We start from the raw sequence: 14280 nt of genomic DNA, 5'->3' as shown, positions 1-14280 counted from the left end.
ACTGTTGAGAAGTGTTTTTAAAAAATATTGTGAAAAAGTCTTATCAAAAGTGATTTTGAAAATTTTGGTTTAAGATTTAAGTGTTTAGTATTACTATGGAACATATTTTTAAAAAGATAAAATGTCTATTTTGGACATAATGTTAAGGAAGAAAAGATGTATTTAAATGATATTAAAATTCGTTAGTGTTATTATATATGAAATATATCAAATTAGATTATAATAAAATATAAAAAATTGTTATAACATATTAATAATATTTTAATACATGAATTAGAAATTTTAGATATATTTAAAATAACTTGTATTATTTTATTTTTTTAAAATGTAATTTGAATATATAAATCATATTAGATATTAACATAACATAGAAAATATAAATCTAATAAATTCAAATATTCTATGTATTTGAATTAAGTTTTAAAAAGGGGTAATAATTGTATACCCAATATAAAAATTAAAAATTTTAGATTAGCATTGACAATTTAAAGTGAATTCATTAAACTATAAGTTATGGCATCTTTCGTTAATTTCATTTCATAACCACTTGAATTGTTTGATTTACCATCATCATCAACATCAATTTCTCCATCATGCACATCTTCTGAATCAATAATATTCTCATATGCCTTGTCAATATTTTCGTGTTCTATACAATCGACATCATTTCGACTGACATGTTTTCGGATAAAATTGTGTATTGTCATTGTAACAACGACGATCATTGTTTTCTTTTCAAAACTATAACTTGGCATATCCCTTAAAATGATCCATTTTTTTTTTCAAAACACTAAAAGTTTGTTCAGTCATACTACGTAATGATGAATGCGAATGATTGAATATCTCTTATTTACCAGATATAGGTATACCTCTATGAAAGGTAAATGATATTGTTGTCCTCTATATGATTCAAGATAACCTTTCGTTTGAAGATATCCAGAATAAACAAGATAATATTTTCCTCCATGTCATAATATGATAAATAATTAATTCAAGAGTTGTTTATTTTTTTAAAATTATCAATTTAAAGAATTTATACTTTATTATTTAGAAAAAAGAAATAAATGAAATATCTTACCATTTGGTGGGTGCGGAAATTTGTATTTTGGATCTCGAATTGCATCAAGAAATATTCAAATGTCATGCGTCGATCCTTCCTATTCAGCCATAACAAATGTGAAACACATTAAAATCACATACTGCCATAATATTCTGAGTCGGGACACATTTTCTTCCAATGTAGGGAATTTGTTCATTTGGTGAAAGAATAGCGACAATATGTGTACCATCATTGCACATATGCAATCCTATATAAATAATCATATTAGTCTCGTACATGTTTTTAGTTAAAAATATTAAAATATAATAATATAATTTTAAATTTTTACCTTAAAATGTGGCATACATTTAGAATCATTACGTATTTGTTTGAGTATTGAGTTAAAATAACGACCATCGGGTGCAATTATATCAATGGACATCCTTGAAACTTTCTCAAGCACATTTGCAAAGTATCGACTTATTGTTGCTCCAGACCTTTGAAATCTTTCTCGAAATTGAGAAACTTTTGCACCAGTACCCAAGATTGACAAAAAAATTCCCAACATTTCATGAGAAGATATGTTTTGAAGTTTGTAAATTGTATCTTGTCTCCAAAACTCTCAACAAACTTGTGAATACAATTTTTTATATCTTAAAATTAATCAGGCAACATGATTCATGACCGTTAAGGATCTCTTAGTTTCATGTCTCGCCTGACTATTTTGAATCCATACATGGTTGCTTCAATATACTTCTCATAATATAATTACACAGAAGAATATGCAACATGAAATAATCGATTAAAACTTTCCATGTGTTGTAAAATCTCATTCTTTTCCCTTTCATCATCACTTCCATCACCACTAGAATTGCCAACCATACTCATCACCTATTAACAAATTCTATATTCAAAAACCAAATATAAACAACTATTGATAAAACTAGATTATACATAAATTAATAGAACATAAATAAATAGCCAAACAAAGATTACACATGGATGACATTTATAAGTCACATAGTAGATATTTCAAGACCTTAGAAGACTAGAAAATTTTGAACTCTCATCAATTTCCGTCTTAAGCTACCAAGCTCTAATCTTGGGATTAATTTATAAAAACATAGTTCGTTTGTCCTTATTTATTAATAATTTTAGTGAGAAAAAGTACAGTAGACTAGCTCTTGGAACTTCCTCCGACAAGTTATCAAGCACTTGAATTGCTTGTGGAATACTATATGGATCCATAATAAGAGTCAAACTAGATGTGGCTTGACTTATATTATTAGTTACACTACATAATTTTTCAATTTGACTAGACAATCTTATAGCCCCTTTAATTTGCTTTGAGAATTTCTTCCTTCCAATTTTAAAATGTAAAGTTCCTACCTGAAGTGTTTTTCTTTTTTTATTGTTTCTATCAAAGTCACATCCCACTTGACTTGAAATGTAGACATCATTTATCGCATTTTCTTCCTCATTCTCTTCAAGAATGTCATTGTCAACATTTTCAAAAAATTCACTAGGGAGTGTACCTAAAGAAGGCGCTCATGCTTTATCACCAGTGGTAGCCATCCCTATGAGCATCTGGTCCAACTTCCCTTCAAATTCAGGATCAATGCCCGAAGTTCTAAAATTTTGAGCTTCAAGCACAACCTAGATATAAATTGATAGTTTAATAAGAAATTATCAACAACCTCATAAATAAGAAAAAAAAAACAAAAATGGTAAGAATTATTAATGTGCCTTTAGCCTACTCTCCCACCAACCATCTGATGCATCAACGGCTTCCTTTGTAGGATTCCACCCTAGATCAGTATCTTCGCCTTTAAGCTTTTTTCAAGCATTCTATTCTTTTTTCAAGGCATCCCACCTATTTTTAAATTGTCTTTTTGAATTAATCTTGTCTGTTTCATTCTCGAAGTTGGCCAATATTGTCAACCATCCCTCCTTTGTGAAATGAGTACTAGGTCCTTTGCCTTTCAATATCTCTTTAATACAAAGATCACAAAATATTTCTGTTAATCTCTTATCCCACATTTTTTTGTCCTTTTCACCACTAACTTCAACAATCGAAGTACTTTTCATCTATTATATAAATATATATGATCACATATAAAAATTAAAAATCAATATTACAAAAAATTATTTAAATATAAATAAATAATTTTTAAATGTAGTTTGTATATATCAATTATCCCTTGCATACAACAATACTATTTACGTCATTCCTTAATTTCACAAAATTTTTTAGATAAGTATTTTACTAGTTAAATATTATCTATACAAACATGCATCTAAAAGCATATAAGTGAAAGTTTAGTTGGGCTCGTGCTTTTGGTAGATGTGCTTTTTTAGCCAGTGAAGCAAACAAGCAAATCATAGAAATTTGACAGGGAATTCTCAAATAGCTCAGGTAAATTCACTACTAATATTTATTTATAGATCGTAATCAATAGTAAAGCCAAGCATTCAACAAGGAATTTGACAGAAAATCATCAACAACTTACTGTACATTACACTATCAATGAACACAAAAGCAAATCCTATACAACTTAAGAGTTAAAAACAACAAAGTGAATAGAAGGAGACTAAACAAAACCCATTTTTAGATGGAGACCAAAGCCATTTACCTTTCTTGGAGAAAGTAAAATAGGAAAAAGATGCTAATAATAATAAATATACCTTGAAGGAACAAAGATAAAAAAAAATGTATCTTTGAAGAAGAAGGCCAAGTCCTCTTCCACTGCTACTTCACAAATCAGACTTATATTCGAAGAAAATGAAAGAAGGAAAAGTAGTTCAAAAAACTGAGGAAGGGAAAGTTAGGAAAGTAGGAAAAGTAGTTCAAGGAACTGTTGCAAAAGTTGAAAGAACCAGAGAAAATATGATTTTAGTTGGTTTGTAGTAATAAAAAAATATTGTTAGTGTGTTTAAATGAGGGCAAAAAAGTAATTTGGCACCCAAAAGTGATTTTGGTTGCAGCAAAAGCTCAAATTTTTTACTTTTGCATTTGGTCAATTTTTGGCATTTAAAAAACATTTTCTCTCAAAAATGTATTGTTTAGAAATTTTTTTTATTTCAAAAGCACTTTTTGTTCCAAAAATATTTTTTAAAAGTATTGCTCAACTAGCCCTAAAACTTTTCTTGGCATGCCCTTAAGCCAGGACTATTACTTAACAATCTTGAAATATTTGTATAATTAAGTGTTGCATCGGGATGTGATGCTACCACATACATGTCATATCATTTTTGTATTTTACACTTTACTCCTACATAAAATTTGAGTAAATTAGTCTTTTCAGTTAAAATTTTAATCTATTTCTACTATTAAAAAATGACATGATTGACAAAATAATTAAATAATTACACATAATATGTACCTCATGTCAACGTACATGAATTAACTTTTAATAGTTAAAATGGATGAATTTTTTTAACAAAATAACTAATTTATTTTTTTAACATACAAAGACTAATTTACTCATTTTTTTTAGTAGAAAAGACAAAATAAAATCTCAATGTTAATACAATGATCTACTCTTACCATGCAGTTGCCTCAAAAGCCTCGCGTCAATTGATGAGCTTGGAATCTCTCTCGAAGAGACTAGCTTGTAGGGACTATGGGAATGCAGCAATGGCATAAACTTCTCCAATCCACTCCACTATAAGATTATTCTTGGAGTTGCCAACAACAATACCAAATTTGTTTTAGCTGTAATCAAACTGATTCTACATTGGATGCATGCATTTTAGAGTTTGCTTTAAACTTGCATGTCATGATGAATGTCTTGAAAACTGCACAACTTTTGATGTTAGCTGATAATATTGACAGTTGCGGAATCATTTTAGCTCGAGAAAAAGTTCCCTTTTTATGATCATCAATTTTCCTTCACAATGGTTATATGTAGGTGCATAAATTAGAGAAATCAATAGAGCCACTTGCATGACCCCTACATGGGCAACGTTTGAAATCAAAATTGTTTTTAAGATAATATGAATACAACAAAGAGAAAGGCAGTACACTATCATTTAACTATTTTATCCCCCCCCAAAAAAAAAAAAAAAACTCCTCGCCCCACCAAAAAAAAAACAAAACCCACTATCATTTAAATCAGATATTATGGCCAACTAAACCAAAACTGTTTAAATGATTAACCATCTTTCCCAAGTAAAATGGCTATATTTGCTCATACCAATACAAACTGCTCAGCGCTTTGACTTGTGATGTCGCTCCTTCTTGTACCGAGACTGATCAGGATCAAATCCACCTTCCTCAGCTCCATAGACGGCCCATGACGGAGTGAGAGCCATATAATCCTCACTGTCAAAAGGTCTTCCTGAAGCCACCTGCACCATTGGCAATAAACAAAATATTTCAAACATAAGTTTATAGTCTAGAGACTCTTCCCACAATGAAATTGATTCTTATCACTAACCAGGTCATGAAACTTTTCATAGTCAATCCATGTATGCCATTGACCATTGACCTTGAACTTTTCAGTTTTTGCCAAGAGGACACAACATGAGTGTGCATGTTCACATGCAACCTCATACTCCCCTTCACTTTTCAAAGCCAATGCCTCCGAGAAAGCCCTAACATCAGAATGCCATGGCACATTCTCCATTGTCAACTTTGATGTGGCAGAACTGTAAGAAATATCAACGTGGCTGAGAAAGGGCAGGCAGTTTTGCTTATAAAAGTAAAACAACAAATAACAGTATGACCAATAGACTTACGATCCACAGTATGTCACGCCTTTGATTTCAACAAAATCAGGCTTCCCAAGGACGAAGAGTTTAGAATAAGCCTCTACATCTTCTGTATTCCATCCTTTCACAAGTGTCAAGCGATATACAGTTCGTTGATGTTTCTCTTTGAGAGCTTTCAAGGAATCCTGAATAAAAGATATTGCCAATAAGAAAAGTACAAAGATGAAGCAGCAGTTCGCTTTTACAGAAGTTAAAAAACCAGAACATGTTCGGGACTTTTAACATTGCTGTTAAGTAAATAGCATTTCAGATTAATGCAAACAGAAAGCTATTCTAATTGGGATATAAGGAATCTGCCAATATGCTTATCCATAGCAAGGTAAGGGCAGCTATAAAGCTTTCAGATCAACAGTAATTCAAAACTCCAGATGTACACTGCTAGTCTCTAGCTTCAAGAATTTGATGCCTGCCATATTTCTGCTTTGCATTATCTCTCTTCTCCAACAATCATTCTTTTCATTTAAAGAAACTTGACTTCTTTTTTCTTTCTTAATGTTTTAGCTCAGTTATTTAGATTTCGAGAATAAAACACTTACAATGAATCTTTCCCAGAAATCCCCAAAGAGTGGCCTATCAATTGCCTTCAAGTTATCCTTTGTTGCAGCATCTACACTCACGTATAACTGCATGAGCAAAAGAAATTAACTAGGTTAATAAGGAATAGAAGACTCTGTTGGACATCTATGCATTGTTAAGATAGATTCACAGCCACAGACCTGCGTTACAGGCTTCAGCATTTTAATTTTTTCAGGGAACTGTGCATTAGTTACTAGAAATGTAGAGATTCGCCTTCGGTGCAGCTCATCCACAAGCGCATTAATTTCGGGATACATAATTGGTTCACCAACAAGTGATAGGGCACAGTGCCGAGGGGATAGACCCTCCATCAATCGCTCTTGTGTAACACCTGCAACAATAGGACGAGTAAACTCTCCTGTTAAATTCAAAGGGAAGATCTTTGTTGCAATCCTATGTCTAAGAGTTTAATTTGTAACAGAAAATCTTACGAAGTTCTAATCCTTCCATATATTACTCAATTATGAAATGATTATGACATAATTGAGGTGCATTGACTAAATTGTCTGAGGCAGAACTTAGTAGAAGAGAAGTCAACTATAGGAAACCCCATGATAAAGGGAAAATATAATTAGAAGAAAAAATTTATGAAAATTACCCGGAACTCCTTTCGTTTGCTTAATCATCTTTGTATGAAGATCTATGGCAGTATTGACAATCTCTAAGGGATCATCCATCTTCCACTGCCAACTCTTCCCTACTGGATTCGTATGATGCCTCCAGCAGAAAACACATTTATTGGCACATGCCAAACTAGGTGTAGCCTCCATGCATCTGTCAAATTCAGAAGTTAAAGGAATTTAAATAGCAGGACAATAGCTGCAACCAAGAAGCGAAGATAGGACAAAAAAAGATTGTACAATGTATTAAGTAAATTACAAAATGAGGTTTCATTGCTATGAAATACATAAAATGATCAAACTCAATGTAGACAGATGTACATGAGATCAACTACAGCCACTTATAGACCAACATGATGCATACTTCCTTGTTTCCAGACTCCTTTTATGTTAGTTGAGGGTGCAAAAGGCAAGATAATCTTTCTGGAAGTATAAACGTGATATCGAATTCTCCTCATATTATAAATCAAGGATCACCATAAAAATGGCAAGACACTAATGACTTATGAGATGAAAAGCGTAACTAAACCTTAAAGCAGGAAGAAATATGAAAAAAGAACTAGTAAAACGATATCAGTCCCACAACATTGAAATGAGACAGAACTAAATAATCATCGAAAGCTTAATAGGTGCATAAGAAAGTCGCAATCACCTATGACTCTCTATTCCATAAAATGAGTGCTTGTAACAACCTCCTCGTCCTCTAAGTTGAGACTTGGTCCATCTACAGATCTTAACACCACTATGTGAACCAATAATTTTATATCCCTGAAAATTCCCAGCAGTAAAAGGATGTCAATTAGACCAAAAAGTGCAATGGCATACTAAGATTAAGCAATCACCAACTTAAAATGCTTTCATCAGCAAAAGATGCATATCCACTTAAACAAAGTTACCTGTTTCTCCAAGTTGGCTCTTATAACTGGAGTTACCATCTCTCTTTTCCCATCCAATTTCCCATTAGTTTCAGCCACATTAACAGACTTTTTCCTCGATGGCCCTTTACCTGCAATATCTTCAAGATCAACAATGTCTTCCCCTCCTCCTTCTCCATCATCGTCATCATCACTTTCAAGGCTTTCAACATCACTCTCATAAACAATGCCATTCTCATTCTCCATCACCAATCCCCCTTTCAAAACAGTGACCACCTTTTCACTCCACCCTTCAAAGACACTCTCCAATTCACCTCCATCCACATCACCTTCCCCAACTGGCAACATCTCCGTCGCTCCCAACCCTCTCAACCTCTTTCCCAAATCCCTCGCCACCGCATTAAAGGTGTCCCCGTAAAGCCGGCTACCGACTCCAAAGACGGCGAATTTACAATCAGAAAGCAGCAAATTCCCGGCGCGAAAATCAGTGCTGATTTCGGCGAGCCAATTGACGAAGAATTTAGAATTTTGGGGAGGATTTCCATCTTCCCAGGTGGAAGCGATGATAATGATTAGGGATTCCTTAGGGAGATCCTCCGGTTCGTAGGTCTGGGGATCAACGAGGTCGAAAGGAATGTTATTCTTGGAGGAGAGGAGGTCAAGGAGGCGTTGAGATAGGGCTTTGGATGTTCCGGTTTGGCTGAGGAAGAAGAGCTTACCTGGTCTAGGGTTAGGGTTTAGAGGGAGATGTTTGAGGGGTTTTAGGCAGCGGCGGCGGAATTTGTAAAGAAAGTAAAAGGTAGTAGCGGAGAGGAGAGCGAAGAGGGTGAGGCGGGTGGAAAGTGAGGAAGGGGTCATGTTTGGGATCTATTATTTCCTTTTTCTCTGTTCAGGGTTTTGGCGGAAATGAGGGAGTAGAGGCGCTCATCGTGGTGGTGAAGTGGAGGGAGTAGGCGGCATAAAGACGAAGAGATGGTGACCTGAAATCAGAATCAGAGTTTATTTATTTATTGGGCTTAGAAATTTAGAAATCGAGCCCGTATCGTATACTACTTCAACAGTGATCCAATTATCTATCTATATTTCAAATTTTGCAAAACCTTTAAACACATAAAATTTCACCATTTAAGTTTGTAGAGATAATATTTGTTTTTTTTACCTAACCCATAAATTAGAAAATAATGTCTTCTTGTATAGACAATAATATTTATACCAATTGAGTTAAGACTCAATTATTATTAAATTAATATTAGAAATAATTTATTAATGTATTAATAATTATTATATTATAATAAAAATAATGTTAATTAATTAGTTTACATCCATGCACGAGTTGATTGATAGCCTACGTTATTTAAAATTTTAATTATTTATAATGTGAAATATTTAGCATGTAAATTATTATACGGTTCAATATAAAAATTGCCTTCTAAATTATTTCTTTTTATCATATTTAAGTATATTTTTGATGAATTTAGACACTTAAATTATATTTTTTTCCCAAAACTGTTAGTGCACTCTAATCAATGAAGATGTGATGAAAATGCTACATCATCATTGAAACATCATTATTTATATAAAATAAATTCAAATATATATAATTATAGAATTAAAATATAAAATTATAAAATTATAAATTTATGTAATATATTTAAATATATATATAAAAAGAAAAGGCAACCAACCATTTTATGACACCTTTATTTATTTTTAATTTATTAATTTTCTTTTTAATTTTGTTTTCTTTTTCATCTTCATTGTTTTTCATAAATTTGCTGCCCTTTCAATAATTAATCAGTTAAACTATTAAGTGTTTTTGCTGTGTATCCTTTTAGTGTGGAGGATCAGATATTTATATGATATAGTTAATGTTCATGAAATTAATATTGTAGGTAGGCTCTATGCATGTTGACACATATGCTACCCTAAACTCAACACATATTCGCTGGTCCAAGTGCTCGTCGGTTCATTCGTTTGGCCTCATATCCTATGCTCATGGACATCTAGGGATGTGCAAACTGGGCTCGCGAGCCCTCTAATGACTCCACCTGGTGGGGTCCAAACTCGGGTCGCATGTTAGTAGTCCAGATTATATTCAGGTTTTAAGTTGGCAATTGGATATCTCATAACACAAACATAACTCTCATATCTACTTCCTCCATTATTCCAATCTAAATATATGAAGATGGTGGCAGATCATGTTAGCTCAATTTCCATTTTTTTTTTTTTTGCTCTCTTTTTGAAACAAAATGACTAAACATAAGATTTGGCTTTGGGGTTTTTAGCGATGAAAAAAGCAACGGGGGTTTTCAAAATTTGAAGAACTTTCATCTTCATCTAGTATGGTGTTTGAGACTCTTTATTTCCATGTTTTCATTCTTTTCCTCATTGTTGTTCTCGCTTTATTTGCAGTTGTTGTCCTGTTAGGATATTATTATTAAATATTATCTTTTAGAAATATCTAAATATATTGTATATCTTTTAGGTATATATTTAGGAATATATTATATATTTTTCATATTTTTGCATGATTATTGCCGTATAAATATTATGAATAAGATTGAAAGCGATTACCTTATTATTGTCATGGATCAAGAGCTTGTGTTCCCCTTTTATTTATTTTTTTTCTTCTCCAAGTCCCTTGCTTCTTATCTTTTATTTTACCTGGCGGCATAGTGCTTTCAACCTCCAGGTTGGCTATTACCCGCTTTTTAACACAATTTTGTTTAATCGTTCTCAATGGCTAATGGCAATTCTATGCCATTGGTTCAAACCTAAGCAATGGTTTAAGTGGCTTAATCTTACCGTCGTCAAAGAGCTCGTTAGTCGACAAAGAATTTCTCTCAAATTGGCCATAGAAATTAAACTTGATTCTTAACACCCATTACCATCATCATTGTTGTTGCTTTAATATTCTTTGTCGAGCGACCCTGCCATTAAAGCTTTTTCTCTGTTTTATCTTCGAGTCAAAAGAGACTTTCGGTGAAGAACCAGTAATGTGAGAGATGTCATTAAGCTCATTGTGCAAAGAAGAATCACATGAAGTTGGAGTGTTGAGGGCTTGAAGGAGTGGTGATGTACGACGATGAACATGAGCTATTGTAGTTGAAGTCCGTCGTAGGGAGCAACCCACCACTTCGACCTCTATTGAATCCTTGTGATTGAAGATTTCAAGTATAAGAGTCAAAGATAAAGATAGGAATGGAAAGGGTTGGTGACAACAATAGCGGTGGCGATGAAGTTCGGGAGAAGAGCAAAGGAAGGAGAGAAGAAAAAAATATAAAAACAGAAGAATAAGGATGGGAGAGAGAGGGAGAAAGAGAGGAAGGAAAGGAAAGAAGGAAAAAAATGAAAGAAGAAAAAATAAAAAAAATAATTATGTGGCAATGATGATATAGTTTTTGCCACGTGTCACTGCATGGTTGGGCCACTTCCTTATTGGCCATGGTTGATTAACGGTTGGCTTGCTTTTGCTTAATGGAAGTATTAAGGTAGAAAAAGATATAGTTTAGAAACCCAAATTGATGAATAAAATTTAATACGAATATAATTTAAGGGTAATTTTCAATTAAAAAATTGTGTTTACTATTTTAATATAAAAACAGAATCAACAATCTAAAATGATTTAACAACATTTTGAGAGTATTATCTTATATATAAAAAATTTCTTTTGTTTTTTTATCAATAGAAACATTATGTAATATAAATTTAATTATAATAATTTTGTATATTTACTAAAATAATTAAATATTAGCCAATAATTGGAAAAATAAATTGGACAAATATGTGCATACATGTTTTTTAAGATAAAATATTCATTTTATAATAGTTTAATGCATTTAATTTTTCCAAAAAAAATTAATGTATTTAAGGTCTCAAATTGTCTAAATTGAAATTAATTAAAGGTATAATGATATTTTTTATTTTAAATAATTCTATTTTAAAAGATTAAGATTTAATAAAACTTTTTTTCATATTAAGATGAAATAAATTTCTTTAAAATAGTAATAATTAATAAGATTCAATTTTGATATATATAAAATAAAGAAGACTAAGAGTGTAAATTAAAAAAACAAATAAACCTATTATATAAATTGATTTGGGTGGAGGGACATATTATGAAACATACCATCAACAAATGGTATAAATGTTATATCTCTAGCCCTTAGCCTATCACAATGTATTTGATGAAATTCGATTGTGGCATAAAGATCAACAATAGCTCTAGCCCTTATGCGTTTAGATATGCAATTGACGCCTACGAGAGTGGGCACTTCTTGTCCACTAGTCTCATATTCAGGAGTACCAAACTTAGATGCATGCATTTCTTCTAGCTCATTAATGGCATGTTTTCCCTCTAACCATTATGGGAAAACTTCGACTCTAGAACTGGTTTCTCATAGGTCTCATTAGAACGAACAATCTTAAAATCTTGGGAGAAAAGAACTCTAAAGATAAGTAATAGATAAGGCAATACGTAATTCTCATTAACCTTTTCAGTAAATTTAGTAATCTCATAATTAATAAGCTGCTCTAGATCAAATACTACCATATCCACAACTTTTCTAAGCACTACAACCACTCTTTTGGTTATTAAATTTCTTTGGCTATTAGGAAGCCAATTTACGCATGGCAACTGCATATAAGGCAACATACAAATGGTCCAAAAAGGAAGCTCAAAGAGTACCTTTTACCGGGCCAAAGGGATGTAGGCGGTTGGTTAAAGCAACAATAGTCTCATCAATAGATTCATCCAGCTCAAGATTGTTGGTGGTGGGGCAATTCAGAAACTTCCTGATTTGCTCAGGACCAAATCTGAACCATCTACCATGGATGAATACTTTTTGGTAGTATTTACTTAATGAATCAAAAACGCCACGGTTGAGATTGGCATAGAATTCATAAACTATCCTTTTTACGGAGGGTGAGCATAGTATACAGACCCGAAAACTCCATCATTTTGAAAAATGTGATCAATGTAACACCCCGAACCCGAGACCGTCGCCGGAGTCGAACACGAGGTGTTAACAGACTTCAAACCACTTTTTTTTTGACATTTCCCAGACAAGCTGCCAATCTGCGTACTAGTCGCCTTAAAAATCATATCTTGAGTTCTGAAGCTCGAAATCCAGTTCCGTAAATTTTCCCTGGAACTAGACTCATATACCTATATGGTAGAATTTTTGTAGAATTTTTGGTCGGGCCAATTAGTACAATTTATTAGTCAAAGTCTCCCATGTTACAGGGACCGACTACACTGACCTTTGCGCATTACGACTTGGATATCTCCCTGCACAGAGCTTCAATACTGATGTCGTTTGTTTCTATAGAAACTATACCCAGAGAGGAATCTGTACATATATGGAATGACTCCTAATTATCTCTGGTGAATTTATAATGAATTTCCAAAGTCGGAACAGGGAATCCAGAAACCGTTCTGGCCCTGTCTCACGAGAACCTGAATATCTCTTAACATACTGTTCATATGATCATTTCGTTACTTCTATATGAAAATAGACTCATCGAGCTTCGATTACATAATTTATTCATTAATTAATTCCACTTCTACTATTTTTAGTGATTTTTCAATCTCACGTCACTGCTACTGCCAGCATCTGTTACGAAAGCAACTATGCCTATTTCGTGATTTCTCCTTGATCTAACTAGTAATTCATCATACATATCACAAATTATGATCATGACTAGCCATGCCAAAGGCTAATCATTGTCATACATCTCCCTACTACACTATTTCCATATCATAAATTTTAACACCAAAAATAATCAACCATGACATATGGCATAAAAAAAAAAGTCGAATTACCAAGACTTACGACCTAACGTTATAAAACCAAACCCAACCGAACATTTATGCCATTTTCGCATGGCTAAAAGTTTACATACCAAAGTTCAAACACAACATAATAGCCTATACATGCCGAAACGTTCTCCTAGACCGACTAAAAAGAAGATACCAAAAGTTGCTAGCCGGTGTGATGACTCCGATGACGGCCCGATCACGCAAAAAGAGACGAGTCCAAGAAACCTAAAATAGGTGACAAGGAAACACCGAGTGAGTATATAACTCAGTAAGTCATAAGCAATGCACTACCATCCATTAATAACATTATCACAAGAGGAAGCAAAATGGAACGAGGCTAGTTACTCCATCCATACCGAACCATACCATAGTTCCTCAAACCTATCGGTTCAATCTCATACCAAGTCATGCATTCACATTCCATATACTAATCAATAGGATATTCGAGGCATTTTCATACATCTTTTTATTTTCGTTACAATCATACAACTAAACGACCTTTCACCTATTCCACGATAAATCATATGTACGTGACTTCAATTATAATTGTCACATAGGTTCAAACTTACCAAGCTC

At 32.9% G+C, this 14280-nt stretch overlaps 1 protein-coding gene and 1 long non-coding RNA gene across 2 annotated transcripts; both read right to left on the bottom strand.

Moving 5' to 3' along the window:
• Positions 1–1587: 1587 nt before the first annotated feature.
• LOC107917615 (uncharacterized) lies at positions 1588–3932 on the bottom strand. The gene is made up of 3 exons (XR_001689767.2): positions 3725–3932; positions 2575–2695; positions 1588–1930 (listed from the first exon to the last, which is right to left on the bottom strand). It is a non-coding gene; the product is annotated as an uncharacterized lncRNA (long non-coding RNA).
• Positions 3933–4924: 992 nt separating this feature from the next.
• LOC107917904 (S-adenosyl-L-methionine-dependent tRNA 4-demethylwyosine synthase) lies at positions 4925–8931 on the bottom strand. The gene is made up of 8 exons (XM_016847313.2): positions 7905–8931; positions 7661–7776; positions 6987–7162; positions 6529–6719; positions 6349–6435; positions 5780–5937; positions 5479–5689; positions 4925–5389 (listed from the first exon to the last, which is right to left on the bottom strand). The coding sequence occupies exons 1-8, from the start codon at positions 8739–8741 to the stop codon at positions 5249–5251; spliced, it is 1917 nt and encodes a 638-aa protein (XP_016702802.1). The 5' UTR covers positions 8742–8931; the 3' UTR covers positions 4925–5248.
• Positions 8932–14280: the final 5349 nt, after the last annotated feature.

Source organism: Gossypium hirsutum, chromosome A01, assembly GCF_007990345.1.
Source record: "Gossypium hirsutum isolate 1008001.06 chromosome A01, Gossypium_hirsutum_v2.1, whole genome shotgun sequence".
NCBI classification, from domain to species: Eukaryota; Viridiplantae; Streptophyta; class Magnoliopsida; order Malvales; family Malvaceae; genus Gossypium; species Gossypium hirsutum.
Note: the sequence above shows the minus strand (reverse complement) of the source record. Positions and strands in the feature narration are given on the sequence as shown.

Excerpts from the sequence above, each read along its gene's own strand:
- LOC107917904 (XM_016847313.2), bottom strand. The coding sequence starts at position 8,741 with ATGACCCCTTCCTCACTTTCCACCCGCCTCACCCTCTTCGCTCTCCTC. Across the intron at positions 7,163-7,660 it reads TATGGAATAGAGAGTCATAG|ATGCATGGAGGCTACACCTA; the intron begins GTGATTGCGACT and ends TGAATTTGACAG. Across the intron at positions 6,436-6,528 it reads TGCTGAAGCCTGTAACGCAG|TTATACGTGAGTGTAGATGC; the intron begins GTCTGTGGCTGT and ends TTGCTCATGCAG.